Raw genomic sequence first — 17,713 nt, 5'->3', positions numbered from 1 at the left:
AGTTTCAGGACAGCCAGGGCAAACAAAACAAACAAAAAAAAAATGTTGAACCTAAGAGAAATACAATTAAAGCATACATAATTCCATTATAAAAGATTACAATAGAAATGTAATTCCAGGAGCTGGCAAGACATCCGTTTACCGATCCTGACAGGAGTTTGATCCCAAGGACGAACATGGTTGAAGGAGAGAACTGATTCCTGAAAGCTGTTCTCTGACCTCTACTGATATGCCATGACAAGCACATGCCCTTGCTCCCACCAATAAATAAATTAAAAATGGGGGTAGGGGTCCAGTCATGGTGGCACATGCCTTTAATCCCAGCACTTGGAAGGCTGGGGGCAGCAGATCTGAGTTCGAGGCCAGCCTTTAAACAAGTTTCAGTCATGGCTGCATAGTGAGACCCTGCCCCAAAATAAATAAATAAATGGGGAAGGGAGAAGAAAAGAAAAAAACCAACTCCAGAGCTGAGTGTGGTGATGCACCCATAAGCCCAGCATTTGGGAGGCAAAGACAGGTAGACTGCCACAAGTTCAAGGCCAGCCTGGGCTTCATGAGGAGTTGGAGGCTAGACACGAATAGAGCGAGACATTGCCTCAGATAAAATCTAAAAACAAACAAAAAAATGCAATTCCAACTCAAAGAATTTAAAGTAATTCTTTATTGATAAACATACTAGCATTAGAAATGTCAGTAGAAAAATAAAATTTAAACAAGTTTCTAATGTACAAAGATTTGATCGCTTGGACTATAGCAGTTAAGTGCAATAACCTAATATAAAAAGTTGAGCTGATTTTGGTCATAACCAGCCTTACATAGTACACAGAAAGAAATACAAGTTCACAAAACCTTCTGCATGTGGGCCACTAACGACACCAGGGCTTCACATTCCAGGAAACAGTTCCTTGGGGAAGGTTGGGTGTTCTGCAGTGTCACAAGAACTTAATGAAAAACGGGGCGGTCAAAAGGACATTGGAATCAAAAGCCAACATACAACTTAGAAACCTACAGGACACAGGAAGGACACCAGTATTGGCACGAATGGCTTCTCACTAGTGCCAGCATTTCCTAAGGAGTGTCTTGCTCCAAAGGAAGTTAACAGCCCCAAGACACATCTTGCTCACATAATAATCATTACACTTTTGGACACAAACTTAATTTTTATCCCACAATTCACTAAGGAATCAAGAGATCAGCTTTTTGGTTGGGGGTTACCCCTCCATCTCAGAATTTAAAAAGAGGGGGTGAGAAGTGGAAATATAAATGCAGGGATCAGGGTCCAAGAAAGTCCGTAGTGGGAGACACCTCCTGAAGAAATTGTATAAGGTGATGTATTCTACAGAAATCATGACAAGTAAATCTGCATTTGAGACAAGAGAAAAGAGGAAGATGAGGAACAGGGATCAAAGTGGAAAGCATTCTTGGTTTATCATTCAAATGAAAACATATCAAGCCTTTACAAAGCTCAGTCTATAGAGTCTATAAACACTTATTCACAAAAGAATGCTTGACACACATTGGGATAGATGAAATACTCAGTAATTTGAAGATACATTTTACAGTTCAAGTTCTTTATTTTTTAAGAGCAGATAAAACATAAACAAGAAACAGATGGAAACAAAAACGTCCTTCAAAATGCCCTAACTTTTGTGTGTGGGCTGTAAACACAAAGACCTAACATTTTAATCACCAATTCAGCTATGTGCTTAGGGTGTGAAATTACACCCCAAAGAGTGTTTGGTAAGCACTCTACGTACGGTGCTCTTCCATAAATGGTGTGGTCATTTCCCAGAATGCAGAGGACAACGTTCCAGTTTTCCAACTGAAAGGTTGTTTTCTCAATTCACAGCCCCTGAGACTAAAATGGAAGTCTTTTGTCAAAAGAAAGATTGCTCTTATTTCTGGGGAATATTAAGGGCCCTTTATCTGCACTTCAACTGCCCACCAAATCTGACCTGTCACTGAAGTTTTAACAAGTGGTGGTCTAAAGGAAAGAGCCAACTGGTTTTTGTGGCCACCCCTGCAATTTTCCCCCAGCAATTCCTGGAAAAATTGACCCTCTTGGCTATTTTACCTTATTTTAAAATTTATGTGTATGTGGGGGATAGGGAATATATGCACATAAGTGCAAGTGCCCACAGAGGTCCTCTTGGCTATTTAAAATTTTTATTACTCTTATTTATTTATTTATTTATTTATTTATTTATTTATTTATTTATTTATTTATTTATTTATTCATGCATGTGAACAGCATATGGAGGTCAGAGGACAACTTGCAGGAGTTAGTTCTCTCCTTCCACCATGTGGGTCCCAAGAATCAAACTCAGGTCAGAGGTAAGCACCTTCACCTGCTGAACCATCTTGCTGGTCCCCTCCTGGCTATTTCTAACCAGAAGCTGAAAGCATATTGCTTTAAGATAAATTTATGCCCTCATAGGTTGTCAGTCTTAATCTCACAATGAACATTCTCCTTTTAAAATGTGAGAGTTAAATACCGGAGGCTACTTTGAGAACAGGTAACAAAAAGAACATTGTACTTTATACAAAACCGTTAAAATGATAAAAGGCGCATACTTTTTTACATCCCTTTCCCTTCTGAATGTCACAGTTCACAGGTCTTTTTAATGAAAAACAAAGTTAGGCAGTAGAGTTAAAAAGTAAAATAGCTAAAATAAAGTTAAAAACTATCTCCTTAAGGATATAAATTCTCTTGAATAAGAGGAAGTTTTAGGCACTTTCTGGGAGTTGATACTCAAATACTGCCGAAGTGGGCTGAGGAGCCATTGCTAGGTAAACACAGAAGGAAACCAATAACCACTAACTCATTTCAGCAGTACTCCACAAGTTTGAGAGTCATCAAATACACTTAAATTAGGAAGAAAAACTATAACAGAATCCTGCAAGTGTCTTACTTGTGCCTGAATGTCCCAAGAGCATCTAACCTGTCTGGTTTTGAAGTTCAACTCAAGCTACTTAAGAAAGTCTGCATGTTTCTAGAGAAAGTAAATAAAATGGGCAGCGTTAAAGGTGATAGGTAAAGATATCATGGAAATTATTTGGAAAAAGAGCCTAAATTAAACATGATGGTGATGCCTATAGTCCCAGCTACTCAGGAGGCTGAGGCAGGAAGATCACTTGAGCCCAGGAGTTTGGGCTAGCCTGGGTAACAAAGCAAGTCCTCACATCTTAAAAAAGAAGAAAAGAAAGAAGAAAGAAAAGAAAAAAAAATCTCAGCTAGCTAGCTTATTTTGATCAAATGATAAATTCACATCTCTTAAAATATATTAAATAATCAGAGGTCAAGATAGTTAACCATGAAGTGTCACATTCTCAGTAGTCACCTACTTTTGACAGTGGAACCAAAGCTGTTACTTTGAATTAACTTCAGTTCTTCTTCCCGTTACATTCCACCAGTTCTCAAACTGTTCTCACCCCAAGCCAACTTGGCTTTACCCTCACAACGATAAGCTTTTAGTACAGTGCAGCCTGCTTCCTTGAAATTAAACAGCATTTTCCATTGTTTCTGTGAAACAGCAATGTTGCATTTTTGCAAATAATGATGCAAATTCTTGTTCGAAAGATGCAAACTTGAGGCATCGTTGGCTTAGGTGAAGATATGCATGTAAAACTTAAATAGCCAAAAGAAAAGAAAGACGAGGAGCTTGGTTTGGCTGGGAATGAGAAGTGCCCGCAAGGGTCTTCAATTGCTGGAGCTTCTAAGTGAAGGAAGAGCTGCGGTGTTCTTCACATTCTCCTGCCTCCAAGTCGTTTCCATCGGAGGAATGAAGAAACCAGGACACCATCTCTGCCTTTTGAGGAGTCTATAAAACGCAGGTATGACATCCCAGTGAAAGGGCATATGCTATAGGGTGGCTAAAACCCGTAAAAAAGAGACCACCACTACACAGAACGTCTGTCCAGTGCCAAGAGTGAGGGCTTCAAACGGGATCATCTCCTTCCCTGCAGCTCGGTAAACCCCAGCAATTGCTGCACCTGGTCCAAATTGAATCGTGTTAAAAGAGAAAAAACATCAATTAATAAAACAAAGCCTGAGATTAATGACGTCACTAAAATATAACACTTAAAAATTTCACTATTGGGAGACAGACTTTGCATTTAATTATGTCAGAAGTTTTGTGTTCCTTGTCCTTTCTGGTCCACACTAACTTTCTTTGTGTGGTTTGCAAGTCAGCATTTAGCTTTGTACCCCCTACGATTGAGCACCTCATATTTACTGAGTGATCTGAAGTAGTCAAGAGGACAGGACAAGACAGCAATTCCCCCATGGTCCACCATCTCTCTTCACTCCTGTGCCATTCAATTAGCCCCATGCCTATCACTGAAAGGGCACCAACTCATTCCTGGCAATGGACGACAATCTACTGAGACAGATCTAGAAATGTTTCCAGGCCACAGGGAATCCCAGCTCCACTGGGATTGCTATTATACTGAGGGCTCCATCCAAGGAAGAAAGAAAGGAGTGAGGAAGAAAGAAAGGAGTGAGAAAGTAACACAGCATTCTGAGCCCTAAGGCTATTCAAAGGGCACCAGGGCAGAGAACTCAGGGTCCCTTCTGTTTCCCAGGTCACTGCTTTCCTTATTATAGTGACTACAACTTCCAAGAGAGTAAGAGCATAGCACACAAACACCTGTGTCAACCCAGACACCCCCATCTAACATTCTACACAAGCACATGTGTTGATCCAGACCCCCCAACCCATCTAACATTCTGCACAAACACTGGTGTGGACCCAGCTATCCATCTGAGAGTCACAGGAACTCACAGAATACAGATGACTCCATCAAATATCTACAGGTAGGCTGGGGCTGTGGATCAATGATAAAGCACATGCTTAGCATGCACAATGCCACGGGTTCCGTTCTCAGCATCCCCAAAAGAAAGGAAGACTACACATTCTTAAACTGTGATGTGAGATATTATTAATGTGTTTTAACAAGCAAACAGTGTTAGATATTTGACTTTGCCTCCAGTGGCAATCAATGCCACTAATCTCAGAGCACAAGTTCCATGGCACCTCTGTACTGACTGAGCTTCCTTGAAAAGAAAAGAAGCCTGAGGAACTTGATCTGGGCCTTCACATGAGACATGGATGACGAGGAAGAAAGGAAAATCTTACAGAGAACAGGAAGAAAAAAAACTACCCCCAATCCTGAAAACAGAAACGAGCACATATTCAGTGACTGTGTGCCAACTACTGTGCCAAGCATTCTACTCTGTAATGAGACATCTCATCTAATCAGCATTCAAGGATGCAGGGTGGGTAGTTCATCTCTGCTTCACTGACAGAGACCAGTCCCAGGGGCCAGAAATTCAGTGTGGCTACTGCAGTGTTAAGCGACACAATTAGGACACAGAGAAACTAGGCTACGGTGCCTCAGAAGGAAAGAAAGAGAGAGAGAGAGAGACAGGGAGAGAGGAAAAGAAAAGAAAAGAAAAAAGAAAGTCAAAGAGACCAATGGACATTTCTGCTCAAAGCTCAGGGTTAAAAATTCACAGGGAAAATAAAATAAGTGACAAATTAGGAATGTTACATTCCTATGTTTCATAAATAAATTTATGATATATATATATATACACAAAATCCACATAAAAATACAATCTGTGGCTATTAATATAAAATATAATTTTTATTTTCATGATGCTTTTAAATTTTTATTTATAGATAATACATATGCTTCTATGTAAGTATGAATTTAGAAATGATTCAAGCTTCATTTTGGTCCCTCTAATTGTGTTAGTGAAATGAAACAAAACAAAGACAAAAAAAGAAGCAGGTTTAAAAATAGTCTGTAATTTCCATGCTACTCCGGTCTCTGGTCAGGAAGTCTGGGGGTGGGGGTATTGTGGGATAATCTTTTCGTACACTGTGAAGATATGTCTTTGCCAAGGACCTTCTGATTGGCTTAATAAAGAGATGAATGGCCAATAGCTAGGCAGGAGAGGATAGACGGATTTCCAGGGAGAGAGAGGAAGAGGAGGAGGAATCTAGGTGCACTTAAGTGAGAAGCCAGGGAGACACAGAAGTTGTTGGACATATGATACAGAGTAGAGGTAACCAAGCCATGTGGCAGATTAAAAGCAGGTTAACTTAAGTTATAAGAGCTAGTGGGACAAGCCTAAGCTAATAGTCTCTGGGTTGATATTGGGGGCTGGAAATCCAAAGATAGTCCAACAAGAAAGCCTGCTCCATAGGGGAGCACGGAGGATTGAAACACACAAATCAGGCACTTCCTTTGTGTGTGGAGCTGGGGTCAAACCCAGAGCCTCAGACGCTAGGCCAGCTCTGCCATTCAGCTTTGCATCCCTAGCCCTCAATTATCTTTCTTTAAAAGAATTCCTATCATCAGATTTATCTCCATCCCTAAAGGAACCACACCCAAAAGAGCGGAAGCAATTAGGGAACCATTCTGCAAAGCCAAGTCAAGTCAGACTGGAAGAGAAAGGCGCTGAAGCTTCTATAACCAAATCTTTCTATTTTGCTCGTGGCCTGTCTCACAAAGCTTCAAATCTGGCCTAGGAAGCCAAAGAGATTAGCCAGGTAAGGGGCTTGAGAGCTAAAAAACAAAGCAAAACCCAAAAAGGAATACGTTAAAAAAACAAGATCCAGACTTAAAAGCTAACTCTTTAAAATTCACTGTGTGTGTGCACACATGCAACACACACATAGCACACACCTTTTTTTCTTCCCAGTGCTAGAGACCAAACCCAGGGCTTTGTGCTCACGAGGCAAGCATTCTACCACTGAGCTACATCCCCCCTCCTCCTATATCTATAAAAGGAGTCCTAAAATTAGGTGACTAACCACATCGCAAGTTTTTGACTGGTATTTTAATGTCTAACATACTTGTCAAGATTCCAGCAGTAATTGGTCCCACGATGCCCATCAACAGGATGCTTACAGACATGAACCTACCATATTTGTGATGTCTGAGGGTGAAGAGGGCCAGTAATCCAGCAGGGACATGAAAGAAGACAGAGGACACAAGTGCCCACAGGAACACACCATACCACATCTCTGTGAGGGCAGAGAAAGGCAGAGCTGGAGTCACCGTCCTTCCCAGTGAGGCCCCGCCAAGGGGCTCGGTCCAGGCCGCTGCACCCGTTACTCCCATTCTCACAGCATTTAGTTGTACTCTAGAGGGTTTGGGTGGTGGTGGTTTTTGTTTTGTTTTGTTTTTGTTTTTGTTTTTTTTTTCCCTCGAGACAGGGTTTCTCTGTGTAGTTTTGGTGCCTGTCCTGGATCTTGCTCTGTAGACCAGGTTGGCCTCAAACTCACAGAGATCCTCCTGGCTCTGCCTCCTGAGTGCTGGGATTAAAGGCACGCACCACCACCGCCCGGCTTGTTTGGTTTTTTAAAGTAGGGGAGAAACCTTATTTTTTTTAATTATTTATTTTATGTACATTGGTGCTTTTGCCTGCATGTACGTCTATGTGAGGGTGTCAGATCTTGGAGTTACAGACAGTTGTTAGCTGCCATGTGGGTGTTGGGAATTGAACCTGGGTCCTGTGGAAGAGCAGTCAGTGCTCTTAACTGCTGAGCCATCTCTCCAGGCCTTTGTTTTTGTGAGACAGGTCTCACCATGTAGCCCAGAACAGCCTCATACTCATGTATCTGAGGCTGGCCTTGAACTCTGAACCTCCTGCTTCCCTTGAGTTGGTATTATAGGCATTTGCCACCACACCTTTAAACACTGATGGTGTTTAAAGGGTTCACAAACTACCACACACAGCTGATCTCCTGTTTCCGTATTGAGGACTTAAACTCATCATAGGACTTGGAGACACAGACATCTTTCGACCCAGGCTTGCTCACTAAGTCCTGTCTATGAAAGCTCTCGAACACGAACAAGGCTGTTATCAGTGGCAGACACTGTGAGCCTACGGAGCTTAGAAGATGGAAGTCTTCAGGCCCTTTAAGGGAAGAGCTAACCAACCCAGCAAGCTACATGTACTCTCAAGAGTACAAGAGCGGGAGAAAGGCAAGGCAATCTAGTCCACAGGTCAAAAGACCTACATGATTTCTCGACTATGCTAGCACAAGCCAATAAATATCTACAAAGTGACACTGTTTCAAAATAAGCAAATAAATAGCAATAAAAAAATAAATACTGTTAATCAAGGTATCAAAAACTCTTTAAAATGTGAAATAAAAACCTGCCTGGTAGGGCAGGCCCGTAATTTCAGCACTAGGGAAACAGAGGCAGAATGTTCATGAGTTCAAGACCAACCTAAGCTATATAGCAAGACCTTGTCTCAAAAACTAAGAGGAAGAGGAGGAGGAAGAAATAACAACAACAATAGTAAATACACGGCTGGAGAGATGGTTCAGCAGTTAAGAGCACTGGCTGCTCTTCCAGAGGTCCTGATTTCAATTCTCAGCAACCACATGGTGGCTCACAACCATGCACAATGAGATCTAGTGCCCTCTTCTGGCCTACAGAAGGCAGAACACTGTATACACAATAAATAAATAAGTTTTTTTTAAAAAATAGTAAATACACATGTCTGGCTGGCTTGAAGACAAAAGGCAGGTAGGTGAGAAAGAAGGCTACAGAGCTGGGTGTGAACACACCTGTAACCAGCACTTGAAGTACAGGCACAAGGCTCACAAGTTCAGTCATCTGCTAAGCTTCAACTTGGAGGCTGGCCTGGGCTACATGGGCCTCTGTCTCAGGAAAAAACAAAACAACACAGAGCTGGCTCCTACTGACAACCACTACTCTTTTGTTTGTTTGTTTTTCGAGACAGGGTTTCTCTGTGTGACAGTCCTGGCTGTCCTGGAACTCCCTTTGTAGACGAGGCTGGTCTCAAACTCACAGAGATCCGCCTGCCTCTGCCTCCCAAGTGCTGGGATCAAAGGCATGCACTGCCACTGCCAGGCTGGACCTCTACTCTTAAAGAGGACTCTAATTCAGATATTAACCTTTTTTTCCCCTTTCTGATGCTAGAGACTGAACCCAGGGCTTCACACATTCTTAGCACACACTGGCCAATAGTACTCAGTTCCCAGATGTGACATAAAAATATCTCCAGACCATGCCAAATGTCTCCACAGAGACCAAGCTTGCCGAGATCTGCTGTGAAGCAGAACAAACATTTACAGGAGCACTTGACAGTGACAGGCACACAGGTGGATGGGATTACATCAGCAGCAGCTTAGGTCTGCATAGGAAGTATCCCTCTCAGGCTCATACACTGGTCCCTAGCTAGTAGTAATATTCCAGAAGATGGTGGAAAGTAGAAGGTGGGGCCCAGGTAGAGGAAGCAGGTCACTAGGGGTGGCTCCTTGACTATCTCTTTCCTGCTTCTTGGCTGCCATTGGGTGAGCAGCTCTGCTCCACCAGGCCATGGTACCTCACCACAGCCCCCAAAACAGTGCATCCAACTGACTATGGACTGTGGTCTCTGAAACCTTGAACCTGGGTCTTTGAGGGCTAGATGATTTTTTTAAAAACATCTATTTAATGTGTATGGGTGCTTTGCCTGTCTGTATGTGTGTGGCATGCCTGGTACCCAAGGGAGCCAGAAGTTCCTGGAACAGGAATTACAGATGGTTGTGAGATCCATGTGGGTGCTGGGAATTGAACCTGAGTCCTCTGGAAGAGCAGCCAGTGCTCTTAGTAGATGAGTCATCTTCCCTAGCCCCCAGGATGACTCTTCAGAAAACCTCACAGATGCCCCATCTAGGGCTCAAAGCCTGTTGGAAATAACTGATAACTGACAGTGTTTGGTCTGGTGACTAGGGTGTCAGAGGTTTAGCAGTAACTCATACCGTAGTTCCCATCATTTGGGCAGCTGAGGCAGAAGGATCACTATGAGTTTGAGGTCAGCCTGGGCCACAGATATGTCACAAAACAAAGCCAAGCCAAGCCAAGCCGGAAAAAAAAAAAAAAAAAGCCAAACCATTTTTGAGTGTCCCCCCCACCCCCCATCTAGACTCCCATCACTCTGAAACTGTAACTGCTGAAGTATGGGGCCTGCAAGAAAGTTCTGTGACGACTCTGGGAAGGCTGTGGCCCCACAATGAACAAATGAATGTGAATCCACCCCCAGGAACTTACAGCAGTCACCACCCAGTTATTGTCCAACACCACTGACCTGAGGCTGGACCCCTCTGTGCGGCTGCAGTGAGGGCTTCTTACTGGCTGCCCAGAGTGGTGGATGTGGAGGCGACAGTGCCCGATTCACCAGAGACACATCAAGTTAGTAGTTCCCACATATGTGAGTCTGGCCTAGGTGTACCATCCAACTGCTGTGGGTTGAATTGTATTCCCCCAAATTCACACTAAATCTGACAGCACTATATTTTGTTTTTTGAGACAGGGTCTCACTATGTAGCCCAAGCTGTCCTGAAACTCACACAGATCCATCAGCCTCTGCCTACTGAGTTCTGGGATTAAAGGTGTTCATCACCTTTAACTGTCTTGTAAGAGAAATATTAACTCCACCCCGCCCCACCCCTGACCGCCAAGACACAGTAACAAGGCTGCTCCCTGAAAGGCAGGAAGGAAATCCTGATGCTGATTAGCACCCAGACTGAGGAAACAACCAGCTGTTCAAATGTCTAGCCTGTGCAGTTGTGTTCCAGCAGCCTGCCAAGACACCTACCCACTCACTCATTGCTACCTCCCCTGGAGCACAGCACCTAGCCAAGGAGGGCTACCGGGCCCTAGCGGCACCATTCTGAGCTGTGGGGCAGCAACACACAGGGACGCACTACCCCCATGCACACCCTGAGTCCTATGTGTTGGCTTCTTCAGTGCCCACGTACAGTACGACTTAAAACACTTGAGGGGCAAGAAAGGCTTTATTACATGAAATGAGTAGTTTATAAAAATACTCTCAGACAGGATGATTACAAGATTTTAAAAGCTACAGCAAACTTAAAACATTAAAAAAAAAAACCTAAGTGATTTCTTTTTAATCTACTGTACCTCAATTTACCAACTGTTTAATAGCTATTTATTGATTGATGTGGAGTTCTTTTCATTTCTGGCTCAACACACTGTCAAAATGTTTCCCTGGCTTACATCTCCTTGCTCCTGCTTCACAGCCAGTGCGTTATCAGCTGTGTTTTCCTTGGCGGCTCTAGTGGCGGCCTTCTGCTGCTGTAACACAATCTTTTTGGCTCAAGGTTCTGTAAGCTGGGAAGTCCAAGTCTGAGAGGCCACCTGGGGACCAGAGTCTTCTCAGTGCTGTGACTCCCTGCTGGAACTAGGCTGCCCGGACGCTCATGCCCATTGGCCTGCATCACTCAACTGTGATTTAATTGGGAGCTTGCTTACAGTTTCAGAAGGTAAGTCCGTTATCACCAGGGCAGGAAGCAGACAGGCATGGCACTCGAACAGTAGCTAAGAGCTTACATCCCAACCCACGAGCACAAAGCAGAGAGACAGAGAGCCTGGTGTAGGCTTTTGAAACTCAAAGCTCACCCCCAGTGACATACCTCTTTCCAATAAGGCCACATCTCCTAATGAAAGACCCCCAGCCTCCCCGCCTAACATAGCTTAGCTCAGCTGCTTATGAATAAAGCCTGAGAGGTACTGAGGAGTTCAGTTAACGGACATGGGATAAACAGAACATTTGTACTTAGCCACCAGGCCCCAGAGCAAGGAACTAAAAGGTCAGAAAAACACCCTGTACCCTAGACAGAAGCTAGGCGTGGGCGAGCTCGGGGAGAAACCACGAGCTGACCTGGGTTCGAACCTGGCCTCATATGAATCATCCAATCAGAACTGGCCTCATTTGCATCATCCAATCAAAACTCTGTAACCGGGCTTCTTGTTTCTGTACCCGTGCCCGACCCTATAAAAAACCTCTGCTCCAGCCCGTGGGCGCGCCAGTCCCTTGAGCTTCTCGAGAGACTGTATCGCCCCGGGTACCCGTGTTCCTGAATAAAGCCTCTTGCTGTTTGCATCTGATCCGTGGTCTCGGTGTGGTCCTTGGGCGAGGGTCTCTCCTGAGGGAAGACTGCCTTCGGGGGTCTTTCACTAATCCTTCCCAAAACAGTTCTACCAACTAGGGACTGAGCAGTCAAACTTATGAGCCCATGGGAAGGAGGGGGGAGCATTCCACAACAGCCAAGGCTTGCCTTGAATTCAGGATGTAGCTCAGGAGGGTTGGCCTCAAATGCACAACCATCTTGCCTCAGCCATTTAAGTGCTATGTTTACAGGTGTGTGCCACCATACCAGGCCCTGATCATCTTATGTAAAACAACACTCCATCCCTTGACACTTCAGCCATGTACTCTGCCTCTCACACTCATGACCAGGTATGGTGTCCTTACTTTTCTCTGTATCTCTCCACTGAAATGAATGATCCATATGGAGGGGCTCTTGTTTTGTCTGTCAAGGCCTTTCTAACAGATACCCCAACACAACCGGAAGGCTGGAGAGATGACTCAGCAGTTATGAGCCATTGCTACTCTTGCAGAGAACCAGAGTTCACATTCCAAAACCCACAATGGGCAAGTACCTGTAACTCCAGCTCCCAGAGATTCAATGCCCTCTTCTGGCCCCTATGGGCATCCGTACACATATGTTCATACACATAAGTAGACATAAATCTTAAAAAACAAAACAAAAAACCAGATACACCACAATCAGTAAATATTTGTTCAGTGAATGAATAACTGACTTGTCCAAGCTGGATCCATTCTTGACTACAAAACAGTGTTGCTTATTGAGCATCACTTTGCTGGCCAGTGGTGGCATACGCCTTTAATCCCAGCACTCGGAAGGCAGAGGCAGGCAGATCTCTGTGAGTTCGAGGCCAGCCTGGTCTACAGAGTGAGTTCCAGGACAGCCACAGCTATTACACAGAGAAACCCTGACTCAAAGGGAAAAAAAAAAAAAAATGAAATTACTTTAGTGAAATCCCTATCTTCAGAGTATGAATGTCATTCCTGATTGTGACAAATGACAACTAAAAGCCAGTCATGGTGGTGCAGGCCTTCACCTCAGCACTAAGAAGGACTCAGGTCCTCTGGCAGCCTCAGCTGCATAATGAGACCTTGTCTCAAACAAACACAGAGACAACAAAAGAAATTTGAGCAAGTTAGAATGAGAATCTGGCAGAATCCTAAACGGCTAAAGTGCAAAGGTGGGTTTAAAAAAAAATCAATTCAAAGCTTTTTAGTACAGAGAAACCACAGAATACTTCAGGGCATGAGTTAGCATAAATTAAATATAACCTTTTCTGTGTGACCAAAACAGAGGAAATCAGCCTCAGGACCCTGAATAAGATTCCTAGTGAGAGGTCTTTAGCATCTCAAACTAGGGCTAACTTCAAGTGCCCATTCTAGCTGGAATTCCAGATAAAGATGGAGGGAGGAGATATGTTTACTGCTGAATCGGTCAACTTGAGGTCAAGGGCTGTACATACTGGATTAGCCCTTGTGATTAGTACATGGTGATCAATGAGGGCTTTACCCTCATCCGTGTTTATGCCTCCAGCCTGGAGCCCACACTGGGCCAGACGGATGCTTGATGAAGGCGTGAGTCTGGGTAAACCATACTCTGGAGTCTCATATCAAGTCTGGAGGGATGGCTCAGCAGTAAACAGCAGTTGCTGTTGTGACAGAGGGTGGTGTACACCTTTAATTCTAGCACTTGGGAGGCAGAAGCCGGAGGATTTATGTGAGTTCAAGGCTAGCTTAGTCTACAGAGCCAGTTCCAGGACAGCCAGGGCTACACAGAGAAACTTGTGTCTCGAAAAACAAACAAAAGGAAAAGAGTGGTTACTGCTTTTCCAGAGGACCCAAGTTCAGTTCCCAGCGAGTTCCAGGTTAGTGTCAAAGTGAAAAATAAACAAAAAGCTGAAGTAAACACTAGTGTAAATGATGCTAAAGAGTCGGGATAATCAGATGCAATGTATGATTCTTTCTATTTATTTTCAAGACAAAGTCTCTGTAGTATGTAGCCCTGGCTGGCCAGGAACATGCTGTGTAGACCAGGCTGACTTTGAACTCAGATATCTGATTGCTCCAGACTCCAGAGTGCTGGGGTTAAAGGTGCAAGCCACCACACCTAACAATCAGCTCCCAGACTTCGTGGAACTTTTAACAGTCCTTTTCTCAGCTCCCTAGGCCATCCGCCTTTCTCTTTCTTAATAAACTACGTCTTTTTCCCACCAAATGAACACAGAAACAACATGAACAACAACAAAGGAGAGATGGCTCAGAGGCTGAGAGTAATTGCTGTTCTTCCAGAAGACCCAAGTTTGATTCCCAGCACCCAGGTCAGACAGCTCACAACCAATCACCTGTAACTCCGCCTCTGGCCTCCGGGGGCGCCTGCACTCATGTCCACATACACATATTTAAAATAATATATTTTTTTTTTTAAAGAAAAAAGAAAGCCTGGGAAAAAGAAAGAAAGAAAGAAGAAAGTTATCTGGTTAATTGAAAAAAAAATTTAAATAAGGCCTGGTAAATATTTTAGAAGTGCTGTGACTTGGGGACTGTGAAAGAACCCATCCCTGCTTCAGAAGTTTTGAGCTGAAGAATCATAAAGTGTCCTGACTTCTGCAGTACAGGAAGTTAAAATGTGATCTGTACACACATGTACATAGGCGTGACAGAGAGAAAGAAGAACCAAAAGTTATGCTTTGCATAATGAAATTTCCATCAACACAAGCCAAATATTCAACTGTGGCCCCATAATCTAAAGTAGCCTGCCATCTGCTTGCCTAACTTCATGGGTGATGGTCTCACAACTGCCTGATGAGCCCCAGTTTTGGGTTTTTACCCCCGGAGCTGAGGACCGAACCCAGGGCCTTGCGCCGCAAGCGCTCTACCACTGAGCTAAATCCCCAACCCGAGCCCCAGTTTTTAAGCAGTGTGTGACTTTAACACTGAACATAAGCATATGGGTATTTGTTTTACTGTGTTTCAATTTCTCAGGTTTGGAAAATTCCCAAATAGTTGACGAGAAATAAGAAAATGAATTTAAAAAAACCAGACTGATTTAATCCTCAGAGAGTATGAACTGTTGTTCATCATTTGGAAAGGGACTCCAGAAAGGGGTTCGTGTGTACTTTTATTTACTTTTTAATCCTCACTGTCAAGGGTGACACTATTACTTTTCCGGACTCTCATTTTAGACAGATCACAAGCTAACATCTTCAGCTGCCGCAAAAAGCGACAACCACTTTGCCAGCGACTACACAGGCAGGTCCCAGGTGTCCACAGAGAGGCGCCTGGCAGTCGCTGCCCAGTGGATGGGACTCACAGGTGCCTGGCTCAACACGCAATCCCTCCCGTCTTCCTTGACGATGTCTCTGGCCCAGCTTCTCTGTTTACGAAGTCCAAGTTTCAACTTTGCTGGGGCGCCCTAACACCCCGCCCCCTCTGTCGTACCCCCCCCCCCCGACCCCAGTCGCCTTGCCTTCAAAAATCCAAAGAAAATAAACCATGCCCTCCCCGAAGGCCTTTACTCTGGATCCCAGGGGAGGTAATTCTCCTCCTCCCCAACTTTCTGAACTCTGGCAGTTCTGCTGTGTAAATGTAACTTTGAAAGCTCTCCTGACAGGAGGCGGTGAGGCTCGGGTGGCAGGGAGGGGCAATTCCGAAGCTGAAGTTCTTCAAGGTGTGGGTGGGAGAACCCGCAACAGGTTTGAGCAAGTGATTCCTACATAGACCGGCTGGAGGGGAGATGGGTGGAGGGCAGAGTCGGAGGGCAGGGTCAGCAGACAGGCTCTCGGAGGGACAGGACAGGCGTCGCCCCAAGGCACCCGGGTGCCACTCGGCGGCGGCCTGGGCCTCGCCCTGGGGGTGGAGGGGGGTGGGGGGGGCGGCGACAGGTGCACAGTGCGCAGGCGCGGGGCGGGGCGTACCTGGGAAGGAGCAGAGCGAAGTGGAGTTGGGGCACAGGGTCCCATTGCCCACCCGCGGCACGAGCTTCAGGCTGAGGATCTGCTGCATGAGCCCGGCCGACCCGCCGCCGCCGCCGCCGCCGCTCCCCTCGGGCTCCATCCCGCCGCCATCCACCGCCCGGAGTGCCGCGGGGCCCCGCACCTCCGGCGCCACGGCGTCACCTCTGGCCGGCCCTCTTCTCCCGGCCACTCCAACGGCGCTACTAAGTAATCGTTTCCCCTTCCAATCACAGGGCGCCGCAGATGGAGGGGGCGGGGCGAAGGTTGTTCCCGCCCCCCTGGCGCTGCGTTCGGTTGGAAAAGGCCCCCGGTGTGCTGCGCCCCCTAGTGGTCAAGTCTCTCCTGCTCCGTTTGGGTGCGTTGCGTTCTGCTTTAGTGTCGTCTTTTAGCAGGACAAGTCCAGTGAGGTTGCTCAGCGGGGAAAGCCCTTACCTGCAAGCATGAGGTATCTGAGTTCCATCCCTAGGACCCACACGGTGGAAGGTTGTCCTTTGACCTTCACACGTGAACTGTGCACATAAATTTATCATAAATTAATCAACATTATAAAGATTACAGCCCCCAAAATAAATACATAGATAAAAACAAATGAAATGATCAATAGTGTCCTCAAATTTCTGTGTAGGGCTGGGTGTGTATTGGCAAAGAACCAGCCTAGCTGCACAATATCCTGGATTTCAACCCCAGTTGGTTGTAAAAGGCTGTAGGTTCGATACCCAAATAACCAATAAACAAAATAAGACGTTAATTGTGCAGTGGTGGTGCACACCTTTAATCTCAGCACTCGGGAGGCAGAAGCAGTCAGATCTCTGTGAGCTCCAGGCCAGCCTGGTTTACAGAGAGTGTTCCGGGACAGCCAAGGCTACACAAGAAACCCTGTCTCGAACACCCACCCACCCCCACACAAAAAAAAATGTGTTTTGGATTTGAGTGTGCACTGGCTGATTTTGTGTGTCAACTTGACACAAGCTAGAGTCATCAGAGAGGAAGGAGCCTCATTTGAGGAAAAGAAAAGCCTCTGTGAGATCCAGCTGTAAGGCATTTTCTCAATTAGTGATCAATGGGAGAGGGCCCAGGACATAGTAAGTGGTGCCATCTCTGGGATAGTGGTCCTGGGTTTTATAAGAAAGCAGGCTGAGCCAGCCTGAGGAAGTGAGCCAGTAAGCACCTCCCCTCCATGACCTCTACATCAGCTCCTGCCGCTAGGTTCCAGCCCTGTTTGAGTTCCTTGTTCTGATATCCTCCCATGATGCACTATGATCTGGAAGAATAAGCTAAGTAAACCCTTTCCTCCCCAACTTGCTTTTTGGTCATGGTGTTTCATCACAGCAATAGAAACCCTAAGACAGAGTGTATGCCTTTTCCCAGGCAGCTAGTCCTCTCCTTTCTCTTTCTTAAGAACTTACCTCCATTTCTATTACTGTTTTTGTTTGTTTGTTTTTGAAACAAGGTGTTGCTATGTTGTCTTGGCTGGCTTGGAACTCACTCGCTGTATAGACTATGTCTGGCTTCTACTACCATTTAAAAAAAAAAAAAGAAAAGGAGTGCTCCCTTCCACCACACACACACATAAAATTGAAGTGATGAGCTGGGTATGGTGGCGCAAGCCTTTAATCCCAGCACTTGGGAGGCAGAGGCAGGCGGATCTCTGTGAGTTCGAGGCCAGCCTGGGCTACAGAGTGAGATCCGGGACAGGCACCAAAACTACACAGAGAAACCCTGTCTCGGAAAAAAAAAAAAAATTGAAATGATGCAGAGATTAGCATGGCCCCTTCATGAGGATGACGTGTAAATTTGTGAAGCATTTGGTGCTGTG

The 17,713-nt window shown here is 45.2% G+C and overlaps 1 protein-coding gene and 1 pseudogene across 3 annotated transcripts; one reads left to right on the top strand and one right to left on the bottom strand.

Annotated features, from left to right (window-relative positions):
• Positions 1-646: 646 nt before the first annotated feature.
• Tmem170a (transmembrane protein 170A) lies at positions 647-16,164 on the bottom strand. Of its 3 annotated transcripts, none has more exons than XM_059263969.1 (3): positions 15,859-16,153; positions 6,936-7,037; positions 647-3,993 (listed from the first exon to the last, which is right to left on the bottom strand). In XM_059263969.1, the coding sequence occupies exons 1-3, from the start codon at positions 15,995-15,997 to the stop codon at positions 3,863-3,865; spliced, it is 372 nt and encodes a 123-aa protein (XP_059119952.1). In that variant the 5' UTR covers positions 15,998-16,153; the 3' UTR covers positions 647-3,862. The 3 variants fall into 3 exon arrangements, with proteins under 3 accessions (XP_059119952.1, XP_059119951.1, XP_059119953.1); XM_059263968.1 differs by having other exon boundaries at positions 6,867-7,037; positions 15,859-16,152; XM_059263970.1 differs by lacking the exons at positions 647-3,993; positions 6,936-7,037 and adding an exon at positions 14,759-15,317 and having other exon boundaries at positions 15,859-16,164.
• Positions 16,165-17,617: 1,453 nt separating this feature from the next.
• LOC131912120 (U6 spliceosomal RNA) lies at positions 17,618-17,713 on the top strand (annotated as a pseudogene).

The sequence above is a fragment of the Peromyscus eremicus genome, chromosome 5 (genome assembly GCF_949786415.1).
Source record: "Peromyscus eremicus chromosome 5, PerEre_H2_v1, whole genome shotgun sequence".
Classification (NCBI taxonomy): Eukaryota; Metazoa; Chordata; class Mammalia; order Rodentia; family Cricetidae; genus Peromyscus; species Peromyscus eremicus.
The sequence above is the reverse complement of the archived record's forward strand: the minus strand, read 5'-3'. Positions and strand labels throughout refer to the sequence as shown.